This window comes from Rana temporaria, chromosome 3 (assembly GCF_905171775.1).
Source record: "Rana temporaria chromosome 3, aRanTem1.1, whole genome shotgun sequence".
Lineage (NCBI taxonomy): Eukaryota > Metazoa > Chordata > Amphibia > Anura > Ranidae > Rana > Rana temporaria.
Genome location: NC_053491.1, coordinates 49,166,597 through 49,182,602, shown reverse-complemented (window position 1 = coordinate 49,182,602; position 16,006 = coordinate 49,166,597). Strand labels below are relative to the sequence as shown.

The 16,006-nt window shown below is 44.0% G+C and overlaps 1 protein-coding gene across 2 annotated transcripts in view; it reads right to left on the bottom strand.

The window, feature by feature from the left end:
- The window catches only part of CRTC3 (CREB regulated transcription coactivator 3), a 217,243-nt gene that overhangs the window by 15,326 nt on the left and 185,911 nt on the right, over positions 1-16,006 (bottom strand). For both annotated transcript variants that reach the window (XM_040342542.1, XM_040342543.1), the window contains 4 exons: positions 15,735-15,820; positions 12,029-12,078; positions 9,151-9,368; positions 2,392-2,687 (listed from right to left, as the gene is read on the bottom strand). In XM_040342542.1, the coding sequence (XP_040198476.1) occupies positions 2,392-2,687; positions 9,151-9,368; positions 12,029-12,078; positions 15,735-15,820 (650 nt within the window). The remainder of the gene's footprint in view (positions 1-2,391; positions 2,688-9,150; positions 9,369-12,028; positions 12,079-15,734; positions 15,821-16,006) is intronic.

The window sequence follows — 16,006 nt, the reverse complement described above, 5'->3', positions numbered from 1 at the left end:
AGAAGAACAAGAACAAGAACAAGAAGAAGAAGAAGAAGAAGAAGAAGAAGAAGAACAACAAGAACAAGAAGAACAAGAACAAGAACAACAAGAACAAGAAAAAAAAGAAAAAAAAGAAGACTATAGCTACAACTCCAGTCTCCTGTGGGATGCCCACAAAGCTACAGTCTGAAAACTGGGTGGGAGGGGTTATCCCTACTGTCCCTACCAAGTATGAAATTCCTTGGCAGTCTAAAGCTGGATTTACACAAAGATTTCTTTCAGCCCGCAGGCTGAACAAACCAAATCTAAATCCGATACATAAAGTAGATAGACCCAATCTTCTGCTGTGACCATTTTATTCTGACAGCCAGTGCAACTGGCTGTCAGAATACGTGAACCATGCATGTATCCGATTGGATGTAGGTTCAGTTCAGCCAACAATTCTTTGCCCAGCTGCATCATTTTTTAAATTGAAGGACATCGGGTGGAGTGGTGCCTTTAGGGGCACCCACTGATTGAATTTTGGCTGGTTTGTTAGGAGTGGATCGTCAGCTTCAGTTGGAACATTTCCCTCACCCAGAGACAAACCACAGCTATGAGGTTTGTAATCATGTCTGGAGTCATCAAGGAACAGAAAACAACTTATTATTGGTTAACCTGTTTTATAACAGGGGTGTCCAACCTGCGGCCCAAGATGGCTTTATAACAGGGGTGTCCAACCTGCGGCCCAAGACTGCTTTATAACACGAGTGTCCAACCTGCAGCCCAAGATGGCTTTATAACAGGGATGTCCAACCTGAGGCCCAAGATGGCCAAGAATGCGGCCCAACACAAAATTGTAAACTTACTAAAACATTTTAGATTTTTTTCTTAAATGTAAAAAGTGTAAAATGCATTTACACTTAGCGGCCGAAGAAACATTTGACGGTGTCCCTTTACTGGACTTCTATACGTTTTTACCTTCCCAAAGAAAAATCTCCCACTCTTCACAATCACTCCTTATTCATGTCATCAGTTTTCAAGGATGAAGCAAGGGCAAAAATAGAACCAAAATATCTGATGAGCACCTTAGGAATTCATTGAAAATTGTTGTTACTTCATCCATCCAACCATATATTAAAGCAGGGGTGGCCAACCAGTGGCCCGGGGGCCACATGTGGCCCGCGGAGCCCTCTGATGTGGCCCACGACCTCCTTCTCTGGAATGGTGGGTTGACAAGCCCAGATTGCAGGTTTCCAACCCGCCATACTGCAGCATCAGTGTTGTGAATAGTGGTGGTAAAACGCACCACATCAGGATGAAAGCAGTCTTAGGCCCTTTTCACACGATCAGCCCAACCAAATGGGACTCTCAATTCACCTCTATAGAGCGACATATGTCCGTTTATGCCCACCTACCTCCAATCCAAAAAACAAAAGGGAATTCGTCCCCTTCCATCTGGGTGGATCGGAGGACCTATAGAGTAGCCGTGACCTGTCCGCCCGCTCCGCTCATTGTGGCCCGCGACTGGTTACCAAGTTGCTTAAGTGGCCCTTGCTCTTCAAAAGGTTGGGCACCCCTTTATTAAAGTGTTCATTTATCAAAAACTGTGTCAAATATCTCACATTTTTAAGTTGCCCAATTTTACTTTTATAATAAAATTACAAAAGGAAAAAAAAAAATTTACTTAAATTTGTCAGATAGGAACATTATCTATATCAGTGATCGTTAACTTGTGATCGTTAACTCTGCCTGACTTTTTCTGCTCTTGCCGCGTACACGCGACAAGAAAACCTGTGGATTTTTTTCTGACGGAATGTTGGCTCAAACTTGCGTTGCATACACACGGTCACACAAAATTCAGACCGTCAAGAACAAGGACGTACGACGTTGGAATTACATACAGATGATCGGAATTTCCGACAAGAACTTTTGTCGGAAAAATTGAGAACCAGCTCTCAAATTTTTGTTGTCGGAAATTCCGACAGAAAAAGTCAGATGGAGCCTACACACGGTCGGAATTTCCGACCAAAAGCTCACATCGCACTTTTCTTGTCAGAAATTCCGATTGTGTGTACGCGGCATTAGGCTATCCTTGTTGTGTATATTTTTATGTGCGGCCCAAGACAATACCTCTTCTTCCAATGTGACCCAGGAAGGTCAAAAGTTTGGACACCCCTGGTTTATATTAAAACGCAGTTGGAAAAGCAAATATTACTACTAATACATCTGTCCAGACCAGAATAAAACATTTTAATTAATTCAAATCACACATTTGTACTCTTAACTAGCAGAGCTGCTGTGAGAAGGGGAGGCCCCTTTATAGAGCCACAGAAAGTCCATTAGCATCACCCACACGCTTGAAAAACCCCACAGGCCAGAAACACAATCTCCTATCATTATAAACCAGCTACACACACACACGATTACCTGAGAGTTTGCCATGCTCATGGGGCTGGTAGGTGAAAACTGGCCACTAACACACCGGCTTGGATCGCTGCCTGGCGTCAAGGTGAGAGGGCTGACAGGAGTGTGCCTTCGTCTTGGGGAACTGCCAAGCGCAGCTGTTGGAAGAGAAGGGTTGCTAAGGGAGGCCAGACGAAGAGACGGGTGAAGCGAAGTGTTGGATCGTCCAGACTGAGGACAATGGTTGTTTACAGAAGAGGCAAGTGAGGTGTTGTTCATTGTTCCTTGAATGGTTTGATTGCTCCGTGTGTTCTGCAAACCTGTCAAAAGTTATATATAAAAAAAAAAAAGTGTGTGAAACCAATACAACATTTGCTTTTCTATCAAGGTACCACAGAAGAGTATGCTGGCATCCCCTTAGATCATGGGCACAGAGCCAGGATGAAGAAACTCAACACCTGAAAGGAGGATTAGTAATGAAAGCACCGCTGTAATTGTTAATTCATCCAACTATCCTTTCCCCAGAAGAAAAACGTTTGAGGTTTTAAGAGCCTGTGCACCTGTTATAAGTCAATATATGTCTATCTTAGAGTAATCTTACAGATTATTACTGAAGTTTCATGTACCAATGAAATTCAGTAAGCCAACCAAATGATTTATCCTGGTCCCTCTGACTTTTCTACAGACAAACCCCTATTCACAGCCATATAATGGCAGCATTATCAGAACTGCTTCATGGAACTTGAACTTGCATTTTTAAGTCAAAGAGAGTGGGATGTAGGGTACAAAGACCCCATTGAAAGGAAAAAAAAAGATTTCCATGTGCTTTTCTTCTTCATATTTTTTCTGGCTCACCACTTACCCTAGTTTAGCTCAGCCCTGGTACTTGCCAGTCTGTGTCACATGCGCAGCATCTTATTAACCTTTCATTTTCAGCTGAGCTGAACAGTACCAGGAGGGAAGAAGTGGCTTTACTTTCTAGGAAAATTCACTAATGCCAAGTAAATTAACCAACAGCAATGCAGCAATCTTGTCTGCAGATTACCTAGCATTAGAATTATGCTACATCTGCTTATCTACTTTGTCATCTCCTTTCAAGTGACGTTTAATCCTTGGTGCCAGTACTATTTTGGAGTGCGATTTCATCTTGCCCACCGTTTGGCGTTTTTTGTCCATGGCACGACTGGTGGTGGGTACCACTTACATCCGATTCAACACAATTAGGGGTCGATACCGATCTGTGCGGCCGATATTCACTTTTTTTAAAAGCATCGGTATCGGTCACAAACTTACCGATATTGTTTCAAGGTGTTGGGCCGGGGTAATGCATGCAGCTGCCGTCATCACCCCAGTACCGTTATTTAGAGCAGATGGTCAGCTTTCTTGTAATAGCAACCGATGTGGCTCAGCAGATGCGCGGCTGTTAGTTCAAGCTGCGGGAGGGGATGTCTCCCCACCTCCCATAACTGGGTCTCACCGGGAGTCCCGAGCGACCAGCCGGCACGTCCACCGGCTGACCGAAGACCAGAACAAAGCCAGATTTGGCTTTGTTCGGATCCAGTAACCCCGAAGCAATGTCATGAGATAAAAAGTATTCAAAAATGCCGTTCTTAAAATTTTGAATACTTTCAAGTGCAGAGGAGGGGTTTGGGTCTTATAGACCCCAGATCCCTTCATAAAGAGTACCTGTCATATGCCCATCACTGTCACAAGCGATGTTTACATTCCTTGTAACAGCAATAAAAGTGAAAAAACAAAACAAAACAAAAAAAGGACAGTGTAAAATTTTTAAATCTACAGAATATTGTCACGTGATTTCGATATCGGCCCTGAAAAAACTATATCTGTCAATACCCTTACCCACAACCCTCCTTGGTTCCTATCAAGGGCTCCCCCCACAGGCCAGGCACATTAGAGGAGTTAGGTGATTTCTATATGCACAGAACTCTGCATAAACTGGTGTATTTTCCATTTAGCGAGAAAAATTATATAGGCTTTCCCTGCAACTGACTCCTGGTGTTTATCGTCTATTTCATTGTAATTATTTATTACCGATGGACAAGTCCTGAAGAAGCGGAACAAAACTACGCAACCCCTCATCATGGGTTCTAAGGCAGAGTGTTTAAAAACGTGTTATGTATGTACCTTCATAGTCTGATATAGGCATGTCCTATGTATAGATTTTATTGAAGTCTTAACCACTTAAGGACCGCCTCCTGCACATATACGTCAGCAGAATGGCGCGGCTGGTCACAAGCACGTACAGGTACGGCCTCTTTAAGTGCCCAGCCGTGGGTCGCGAGCCCGCGACAAGGTCCGAAGCTCCGTGACCCGATCGCCGCTGGAGTCCCGCGATCGGTCCCCGGAGCTGAAGAACGGGGAGAGCTGTGTGAAAACACAGTTTCCCCGTTCTTCGCTGTGGTGCCGTCATTGATCGTGTGTTCCCTTTTATAGGGAAACACAATCAATGACGTCACACCTACAGACACACCCCCTTACAGTTAGAAACACAAATGAGGTCACACTTAACCCCTTCAGCGCCCCCTTGTGGTTAACTCCCAAACTGCAATTGTCATTTTCACAGTAAACAATGCATTTTTAATGCATTTTTTGCTGTGAAAATGACAATGGTCCCAAAAATGTGTCAAAATTGTCCGAAGTGTCCGCCATAATGTCGCAGTCACGAAAAAAAAAATTGCTGATCGCCGCCATTAGTAGTAAAAAATTTTGTTTTTTATAAAAATGCAATAAAACTATCCCCTATTTTGTAAACGCTATAAATTTGGCGCAAACCAATCGATAAACGCTTATTGTTTTTTTTTAACAAAAATAGGTAGAAGAATACGTATCAGCCTAAACAGAGGAAAAAAATATATTTTTTTTATATATTTTTGGGGGATATTTATTATAGCAAAAAGTAAAAAATATTGCATTTTTTTCAAAATTGTCGCTCTATTTTTGTATATCGCAAAAAATAAAAACCACAGAGGTGATCAAATACCACCAAAAGAAAGCTCTATTTGTGGGGGAAAACGGACGTCAAATTTGTTTGGGAGCCATGCCTAAAGGTCCGGGTCTTAAGTGGTTAGAAAAAAAAAATTGATACAATTTTTTTTATATAGTACCTTATTGGGTGCTCCTCATTGCTACATTTAAAGCATATGCAAACCTTCACCTTGTTAAATAACCAATTCAGTTTAAAATGGAACTAAATGGCAAACACGCGTGTGTGTGTGTCACCTCAGCTGCATAAGGTGCTCAGAGAGTTGGGGGGAAAAATAAGCTGCAGTACACTGGTCTTCCCAGGGAGTGGGTGGGTGTGTTAGCACAAGTCTGATCATTAAAGGCAGAGTTCTCAGCACAGCTAGAAAACGGACTACACTGTGCTCTCATGATCAGTGTGGTCAGTTTTTTTTATAGGAAAGCAGAGGGATATGTCTTTTGCTTGATCAAACATTGGGATGGCAGCATTTGAGGAGGTTTTTTTGGCTGTGAAAATCTTGATTGGTGGAACAGAGCGTGGACAGCAGTATGTCACGCTTTCTTTGCTAGAAACCACTTCTCCCCAGTCAGCAACTAGTGACCAAACAACAAAAGTCAAAAAGTAAATCTTAGAAAGCCAAGCAGATGGAGGAACAGGCCAAAAGGCCCAAAAAAGGGACCCTGTACAGTTGCCGACAATAACGGAGCACTCAGAGAGAGGAGCCATGTGGTTGATTCCTGCAGTTGTGAGTTTGGATGCTGCACAATGTGAGCTCCTACATTTGACAACACCGTTTATTGGAGATCAGAGTTGTAACAGTATACTTTGTACAAGTCACTGAGGGTAAATGAGCGCCAATATTCCTGTGTGACTGACAGAGTAAACGGACGAGTTCCTCCGCAGTACACAGACAAAGCTCCACATTCTTCTGTATCCACATTCTTCCTGTTCCCTAGCCGCCTATTGCCATTCTAATAAGATATGTGTCTCGTTGAAAGCGGCATGATCTATATTGCCACTACTGGAATAAATTCTCCATAACCTGGTTTCATATTGCTTTTCGGAACACAAAACGTGGGATGCCAACTGATGTTACAAATCTTCATTGACCATTGCCGTTCTCCATGCTGTGGTTGGAGCTGGTCACTCAAAGTATGGCAAAAAAGCTGTATAGTTGAATAGCAGTTGTGGCGATAATGGAAAGGAGGGGGGGGGGGTGTTTACCATGCTGGCTCCACTGTCAGTGTACACAGAAAAAAACTTGACAATGTGCTACATGCACATAGTGCAACAAAACAAAAAGGGTTGGTGAGAATTTTTCTTTAAAAAAAAAAAAAAACTAAACAAAAACAGATATTCAGTCAGGTAGACCTTGGGGGAAAAAAAAAAAAAAAAAAAAAAAACACACTACATTTTTCACGTCCATTCATTCAGGGTGCTTGATTGAGTGCCCCAAATATGTCCAGGTTTTCCCAGCATGGGGATACATAGTTGTTGCATTCATCTTTGTGGCAACAGTCAACAGAAGTTTATAAGGGCACGTAGCTGCATGGGGTGTCCCAATATGACATGTAGGTGCATGCGTGTCCCCTAAATTCACTGTGTGCAAGTTCAAGGACCCAACACCTACGCGTCATATTGGGACACTGCAGCTTTGTCCATGCAACCACGTGTCCCAATAGGCTTTTTATAGACTGCCGTTGATCTGACGATATGGTTCCGTCCTTGACTGCGCAGGCGCAATCCTTGCCGACGGAAATCACAACCTCCAGGGCGACGTGGAATTTGAGGTAGGTGGCCAGTGGGCCTCACGTCTTCGCTCGGACGGCTTGCTGCGCTCGCTCGGCCTTCTGGCTCTTTTTTTTTTTTTTTTAACATCCTCCAATCCACAGGGATGTTAAGGAATGAGCCTGGATGCCGCCCGAGGTTGGGAGATTTCCGTGGGCTTCATCCGCGCCTGCGCAGTCAGGCAGGGAACCATCTTGATAGGGGAACCAGATCGACAAGACACTGGCACAGGTATGCAAGCAACATCTATCCACCCCTCTGCTAGAAAAACATGGACCTGCACGGGCAGTCAAACGCCTCGTGTAAATGGACCCTTATAGTCTTGCCTCCACTTTCCTGTTACAGCCGTTGTACTACAATTCACACTGTATACAACAAATCTCACTTTCGCAGCATTACAATTCTGTCTTAGGGTGGCTGTGATGAGGGGTGTGGCCAATACTCATTTTACATCAGAATACAGCACTGTAGTGGGACAACTGTAAGTTAATTTACACCAATAGAAAAGCATGTTTTAAAGACTTAGTTCACCTTACAGATCATGTAGCACGTTGTCTTATTTAGGCCTCGTTCACATGGGGCATACTATACTGTACGCCCGTGCAGGGCCGTGTTTACCTGAACAAAGATGCACAGGTAATCTGTGCATGCCATTCAGACAGTCCCATTGCTTTCTTTTGGGACACAGCACCCACATCCCAAAATGACATCTGTGTGGGTGCGGGTACCCATAAAATCACACTGTCTGCATTTGGGGACATGCACCCACGCAGATGTCAAAATGGGACACAGCAGCGGTGTCTGTGTAGCTGCTGGTTACCAGTAGACATCAATACGACAGCCAGCATGGAACACCTATCCATCCCGATGCAGGTAAACACAGTCCTGCATGGGCATGTGGTATAGTACGCCTGTATGAAGAAGGCTTTATCCAAGCCTTGGTATATCTAGTATTAGTCAAGTCACATTCAACTGGACTTATTCTGTAATGCTGAAGACATTTTATAGCTTATCCAAGCTGCTTCTTTAGTTCTAAAACTGAATAAGTGGCTTACATAAGCTACAAAAATGTCTTCAAAATGACAGAAGAGGTCCAGTTGAATGTGACTGACTACTACTAGACAAGTTTCAAGGGACACCAATATTCAGGGTGTAACATGAAACAGTCACATTCCTTAACCACTCCCAGTATCAACTCCCCCCCCACTTACCTGAATCACAGCGTACTTCCCCCCTGCAGCATTTAAATTTAGCACAGCTGTACATAGCTCCACCTGCACAGCCATGTCATCCATTTACACAGGTTTGTGAATTGACAGACTACAAGTTCCATCTGCCACCACAAGTGTGGAGACATTGTTGTACTTGTAGTGCAGGGGTGCTCAACCTGTGGCCCTCCAGCTGTTGCAAAACTACAAGTCCCATGAATCATTGCAAGGCTGGAAGTTACAAGCATGACTCCCAAAGGCAGAGGCATGATGGAAATTGTAGTTCCACAACAGCTGGAGGGCCACAGGTTGAGCACCCATGTTGTAGTGGGTTTACTTAGTCAGTGATAGCAAGTCTCCACCTTCATAAGGAGCTGTGGATGGGATGTAAACAAGCCTGCTCACGGCACCCGTGATGCATTGATCACAGATGCAATGCTCTGCGGGCTTCAATGCAAACATTTAACAATGGAACTTTTTAAAATTCTATTATTGTGGGTGCATTTAAGACATTTTTGCAAGAAGGTGGACTATACACGGCATACCCAAGAGAAAAATAGTTACAAATTCTAAAGTGTCCGGACAGGACCATAAAAATAAAAAAAGTGCAATTTTTGAACTAGGTTAAAATTTAGCCAATCTCTAGGTTAATGCCTTTAGCGAACTGAAAAAAAATAATTGAATTCATAAATCAAAAAAAGCAAATGCACAAAACTCTAAATATCTTTTACTAAAAAAGAGCCTAATGAGTTCAAGTCCGGTAGCCTTCTAGTTCTATTTAAGAATTGTCTGTACATCACTGACCTGGCGAGTTACTGATGCCCAGGTGAGTCATAGCAGCAGGCAGCCCACTCGTGCTGTTTTCCGTGCCCAAGCCCGCATATGCCGTGTCATCTGGGTCCAGGGGAGTGGGCAACGGAGAGGGGAAATGGAGGTTTGTAAGGTCTGGCAGTGAACCACCTGTGTTTAGATTCCCCTGGAAATGTGAGAGGCCTGCGTTCTGATCAGAAGATGGAAAAACTCTGTAGATAAAAAAAAAAAAGGAAATACAAATTGCTCAATTCTACTTGTCATATTAGCAACAGCGATACTAAATTGGTTACAGTAGACAACTGTTTAAACTATAAGTTACCCATATTATAGTGGAAGGCCAGGCTATTGCCAACAGGCAGTATGGTGAAACCAACAGTGGTAGAATTTCAGTGAGGAATATGGAGGCTGCCATTGCTGACCTCTCGTTTATAAAATGTTCATTATCTGGCTATCATGCTGATGCCTCAGCGTCAGAAACACGGACCTAGAGGTTGTAAACCTTGGGGGGGGGGGGGGGGACTCTGCAAGACAATACTAGCTCATTATGAAATACTTACTTTAGAACGATGCCCTGGATTGGCGTCGGCCCTCCGAGTACAGAATGGACATTTTCCACCGACTTACTTCCAGGTTCGCAGCTCCGGTGCTGTGATTGGCTGGCGTCACAATGTTGTCACTGGGGAGCAGCCGGTCATGGCACGACTCCTGAAGAAACGGCACCAGCGACCCGTTTCTTCAGTGTGTATGTGCCGATAATCTCGGCAGCAGCGCATATATTGAATATCTCCTTAACTGTGCAAGTTTAGCTGCTTGCCGACCAGCCACCGTATAACTTATACGGCGGCAGGTCGGCTCTGCTGGGCGAGAGCACGTACGTAGCTATAGGTCATCCTGCTCGCTCCTGACTCCCGCGCACGTGCCCGGCGGGCGCGATCCCTGCCGGGCACCCGCGATCGCTCGTTACAGAGCGAGAACCGGGAGCTGTGTGTTTAAACACACAGCTCCCGGTCCTTTAAGGGGAGAAATGCCTGACCGTATGAACAATGTATGCCTGACAATGTATGAACAGCGATCAGTCATTTCCCCTAGTGAGTCCACCCCCCCTACAGTTAGAACACACCCAGGGAACATACTTAACCCCTTGCTCGCCCCTAGTGTTAACCCCTTCCATGCCAGTGGCATTTTTATAGTAATCAATGCATTTTTATAGCACTGATCGCTATAAAAATGCCAATGGTCCCAAAAAGTGTCCGCCATAATGACGCAATATCGGAAAAAAAAATGCTGATCGCCATCATTACTAGTAAAAAAAAAAACTACCCCCTATTTTGTAAACGCTATAACTGTTGCGCAAACCAATCAATAAAAGCTTATTGCAATTTTTTTTACGAAAAATATGTAGAAGAATACGTATCGGCCTAAACTGAGGAAAAAAATAGTTTTTTTATATATTTATTATGGTAAAAAGTTAAAAAAAAATATTTTTTTTTCAAAATTGTCGCTCTATTTTTCTTAATAGCGCAAAAACTAAAAAACGCAGAGATGATCAAACACCACCAAAAGAAAGCTCTATTTGTGGGAAAAAAAGTACGCCAATTTTGTTTGGGAGCCACGTCGCACGACCGCGCAATTGTCAGTTAAAGCGACGCAGTGCCGAATCGCAAAAAGTGCTCTGGTCTTTGACCAGCAATATGGTCCGAGGCTGAAGTGGTTAAGAGATACTCAGGGTACCTAGTGCGTTCATTTTCTGTCTGTGTAGATACACAGCTGTTTGTGGTTTGCAGCGCTGTAGCATTGTGGTTTTTTGTCCCTTTTGCCGCACCGTAACAGACGCTGCGCACCTCTCCATGGTAACCACCATGTGATCCCTGTGCTCCACGTCAGACGCTGCGCTTCTCTCCATGGTAATGACCATGTGATGCCTGCGCTTCATCTCTCTCCCCTCTCCATGCTGATTGGACTATCATTCGTTTTGCATTTGTTTTTGGTTCCTGCTGCCTTACCGTAGCTGGATTCGGCGTCGTAGTTGCTACGGCAACGGACGCATATATAATTGGGTGACTGTTTTACTCTCACCTACATCCGCTGAAGAAGTCCCGCCCCAGGGACGCAACGTTCGGTAGGGAGAGCGTGACGTCACCCGCGATCATAGCTACACACATGCCTGTTATCCCTGGCACTGGATTGAGTGCCTTTGCTCTGTAAGTGCGTTTTTTAATTTATTAAAATGTATTATATTGCCTCCACGGAGAAACACTATGTGCTGTTTTTCTTTTACATTTGGATCTGATGCTTGATTGCTGACCTTCCTTTGGAGACCATTCATATCATAGCTGGATTTACCCCTTTTGGAGATACCCTTATGGGAATGCTGTTTATGACCTTATCTAACAGAGGGTCATATTGGTGAGGTGAGCGGCCATTACTACCATTGGTGGTGGTGTTTCTACTTTTTACCACGCTACAGCACCTGCATGATTTCTACTCATCACCAGTCACTTTAGAAAAGATTCTATTTGGACTTTCTATTATTGGACTTTAAGCGCTGCACTATCTACTTTATATTTATGCTCAGGAATTTTATTAATTGAATCCCAGTGTTCAGCTGCTTGTTTTTTCATGTGTTTTATTGCACTGATTATATTTTCTACTTTGCATACCTACAGGTCAACCTTGTAAGGCTGACCTGTAGGTAAAAGTGGTGTAACAGGGTTTACAACCACTTTAAAGAAATAAGGAATAACAGCTCACCCATTTGTGACATACATTACACAGACTTCTCATATTATAATACATGTATAGCAGTGAGCATCGCACAAGGAGAAGCTGAACTTTCTACAAGAAAAAAAAGACAGACTTTAATACATACTTGATTCCAGGAACTTCACAAGACCGCGGACGAGATGTCATAGACTGGACCTATACACCGCACACAACAGAAAATATTTCAGCTTACAGCCAACACCCAGGCAAGTTTCAAAAATTGATAAAACATTAAACTGGATCTGTAGTTACATTTTTAAACTTTGATAACCGACTCGTCCAGATGGATAGTAAATAAATATTGTTTATAGCCCTATAGTGCAGGCTGCATGACCAAAATCCTAGGCAATATTTAGTGCGGAGTCCTGACTGTCCTAGAAAGAATGTCCCTTCTCCTACATCTCAAGGTGAAGGGACTTTCTGGAAGTCAGTGAGATGCATGTTATGGACAGAAAGATCTACTGGTTTGCAGGAAGCATTAAGGAGGCCATCCCTATCAAACTGAAACAACTATCCCTAACAAGGATGAGGACTATAACCCCTTCGGTGACAAAGTTATGCCAGAACAGAAACATTTACAACTGGCAAGCTTAGTAAGTCCAAATTCCCACTTGCAAATAGGCCTGACATCGAACACACGTGAGAATCCCAGTAGGGGTTCCTGGCGGTTAGCTGCGGAAGGCAGTCCCATTAAAGGCTATGGGAGGCTGCCGGCTCCCGCAGCTAATCGCAGCCTAGTGGCTCGGATTTTCTGCACAATGCCAAAAATGGAGAGCAACTGTGCACATGCAGAGCAGGGTGAGACAGTGTATTACTGGATTTTAAACGGTATAGTCACTTATTTTTAAAGTTGTACATAGCTGTGCCTGCAAAAAAGGCCAGCTTGATGTGATCTAGCAGGACTTAATTTTCTGACTAAAGTTCCGCTTTAACAAAGAGAGGGTGAATCTCCCTAATGCGGCACAGACAGAAATACAAACTGATTAGCATTTTAATGCAGATTTGCACTTAGTTATACTTAAAAGTCTTGCTTTTTTTTTATTATTTAAAAATAACAAACATGTACATACCTGCTCTGTGTAGTGATTTTGCATAGAGCAGCCCAGATCCTCCTCTTCTCGGGTCCCTCGCCTGCCCCTCCCCTCCTACCCCCACAGCAAGTAGCTTGCTATGGGGGTACCCGAACCGATCTGCTGCTCTGTGTGTCCATTCAGACACAAAGCTGTGGCTCTGTCCCGCCCCCTCTCTCTCCTCAATGGCTCACTAACTTTGTTTTGACAGCAGTGGGAGTAAATGTTGCCCGCTGAGTGTCTCAGCCAATCAAGAGGGAGAGTCCTGGACAGCCGAGTCTCTCGCGCAAACATCACTGATCAAGATAAGCCTCAGGTAAGTATTAGGGCCCTTTCACATGGGGCGGATCATTAATGATCCGCCTCCGTAAGCTCATCGGGGATCGCTCAGTAATCCCTGCTGAGCCGGCGGCTGACAGGGCGGTCCCCGCACACTCTCCCCAATGGGGGATCGGATGAACACGGACCGTGTGTCCGTATTCATCCGATCCGCAGACGGAAGAAAAAATAGGGTTTTCTTCCGTCCACTAAATCGGATCTTTGCGGAGGCGGGTGATTACGGGTGTCAGCGGATGTTTATCCACTGACACCCGCAATCACATAGGGACCAATGTATGTCCCTTTTTCATCTGCAAACGGATGGATGAAAAAGCGGACATACGGTCCGCACATGTGAAAGGGGCCTTAGGGGGCTGCTGCACACAGGTTTTTATTCATCTTACTGCACAGAATGCAGCAAGATGAAAAACCTTCTGCCTTTAGAACCACTTTAAATGTAGCATGTAGGGCCTGGTAGAGAAAGGGTTAATACCACTTGTCACCCACATATAAAACTGTTTTAATATACTTGTTGATAATGTCCTGTAAAAAAAAGTCTGTAAATAGTTACCTTGCCTTTTACCTGTGCCACCGAAAGCTGCTCCAATGCAAAGTTTACCATACAGTGCTTTAACCACTTAAGGACCCCTTCATGCCGATATACGTCGGCAGAATGGCACGGCTGGTCACAATCACGTACCTGTACGTCCTCTTTAAGAGCACAGCCGCTCGCGACCCGGTCCGAAGCTCCGTGATCGCGGACCCGATAGCCGCCGGTGTCCCGAGATCGGTCACAGGAGCTGAAGAACAGGGAGAGGTGTGTGTAAACACACCTTCCCCGTTCTTCATTGTGGCTGTGTCAGTGATCGTTTGTTCCCTGATATAGGGAAAGACGATCACTGACGTCACACGCCCAGCCCCGCCCCCTACAGTTACATACACATACGAGGTCACACTTGACCCCTTCAGCGCCCCCTAGTTGTCAACTCCTAAACTGTAATGGTCATTTTCACAAGAATTCGTATCGGCTTAAACTAAGGGAAATTTTTTATTTTTTTTTTTTTTTTTTTTTTTTAATATCGTTTTTGGGGGATATTTATTATAGCAAAAAGTAAAAAATATTGAATTTTTTTCAAAATTGTCGCTCTATTTTTGTTTATAGCGCAAAAAATAAAAACTGCAGAGGTGATCAAATACCACCAAAAGAAAGCTCTATTTGTGGGGAAAAAAAAAGGCACCAATTTTGTTTGGAAGCCACATCGCACGACCGTGCAATTGTCAGTTAAAGCGACGCAGTGCCGAATCGCAAAAAGGGGCAAGGTCTATAACCTGCATAATGGTCCGGATCTTAAGTGGTTAAAACATTTACTATAGCAACAGTGTCCCTCTATCATCATAAAGCCCTCTAAATTTGACAGAAAGTCATATCGCCAGCTTTGTAACTCAGTTAACACCCCTCTAGACTTTGTGGCACTTTAGGCTACTTTCACACTAAGGTGCTTTACAGGCGCTTAAAATAGCACTAAAAATAGCGCCTCTCCTGTCACAAGTGTGAGAGGCCGAGGGCTTTCACACTGAAGCGGTGCGCTTGCGGAACGTTAAAAAAAGTCCTGCAGGCAGCATCTTTGAGGCGCTTTAGGAGCGTTGTATACACCACTCCTAAAGCGCCCGCCCATTGAAATCAATGGGCAGCGTTGCGATGATTTGTGGCCGCTATTAACTCTTTTATTCGTCTGCTAGCGGGGGTTGAAAGTGCCCCGATAATGGCTGAAAATCGGCTATAAAACAACGGTAAAGTGCCTCTAAAACGTTACCGCCGACGCCCTGCGCCTCAGTGTAAAAGCGCTCTTAGTGATTGGATCATCTTGAGTAGAACACTTTGTACACACATTTTTGCACCCCTGGTTGGACAAACAACATCTGATTGACACATTTAATGGAGAACATGCTAGTTGGGTCAAGGCCTCTTTCACACCACCGCCACCTCAAAGTCACACGATTTTGCAGCTGCAAATTTGCCTAGATTTTGAGAGGATTACAGGGAATGCCTGTGAAAACTTGAGGTCTATGGAACTCAGCTTACATCAAAGTCGGACCAAAGTAGTACAGATATGAATGGTAATCATTGGAAATCATGGGGTACGACTTTGCAGTCCCAAGTCGCAGGACAAAATCGCACAAGTGTGAAAGGGGCCTAAGGTGACCGAGTTGCCCATGTGGGCATTAACCCTGGGGTATGTTATAGACATACTTTGAACTGGAAAAGTTTAGTTTTCCTTTTCATAGTCTGAACTGAAAAAGCCATTTGGAGAAATGATGAAGCTAGTCTAGCGCCAAACTTCCACCAGTCACACCACAACCAACCCGGAGAATGAGAACCTTCATAGACAGACAACAAGAATTTAATGGAAGATAAAACTGCACCTTTTGGGCCTCCCATAGCTGTTTCGGCAGTGGCTTTGAAACGTTAAGCAGATTCTCTTCCGCCAAAGCACTTGGAAAGGAAAAAACTAGAATAGAAGAAAATTATTTTTACAGACAGAAGAGTTCTCACAAACAAATTCATCCTGTAATGAAGATGTACACATTTTACACAGCAAATCCAATTGATAAAGAAATACATTTCCATCGGCTGATGGAGTTCTATTCTCTCCATGTGGTTTTCATATTGGTGCAGGTTTACCAATTTTCAGCCC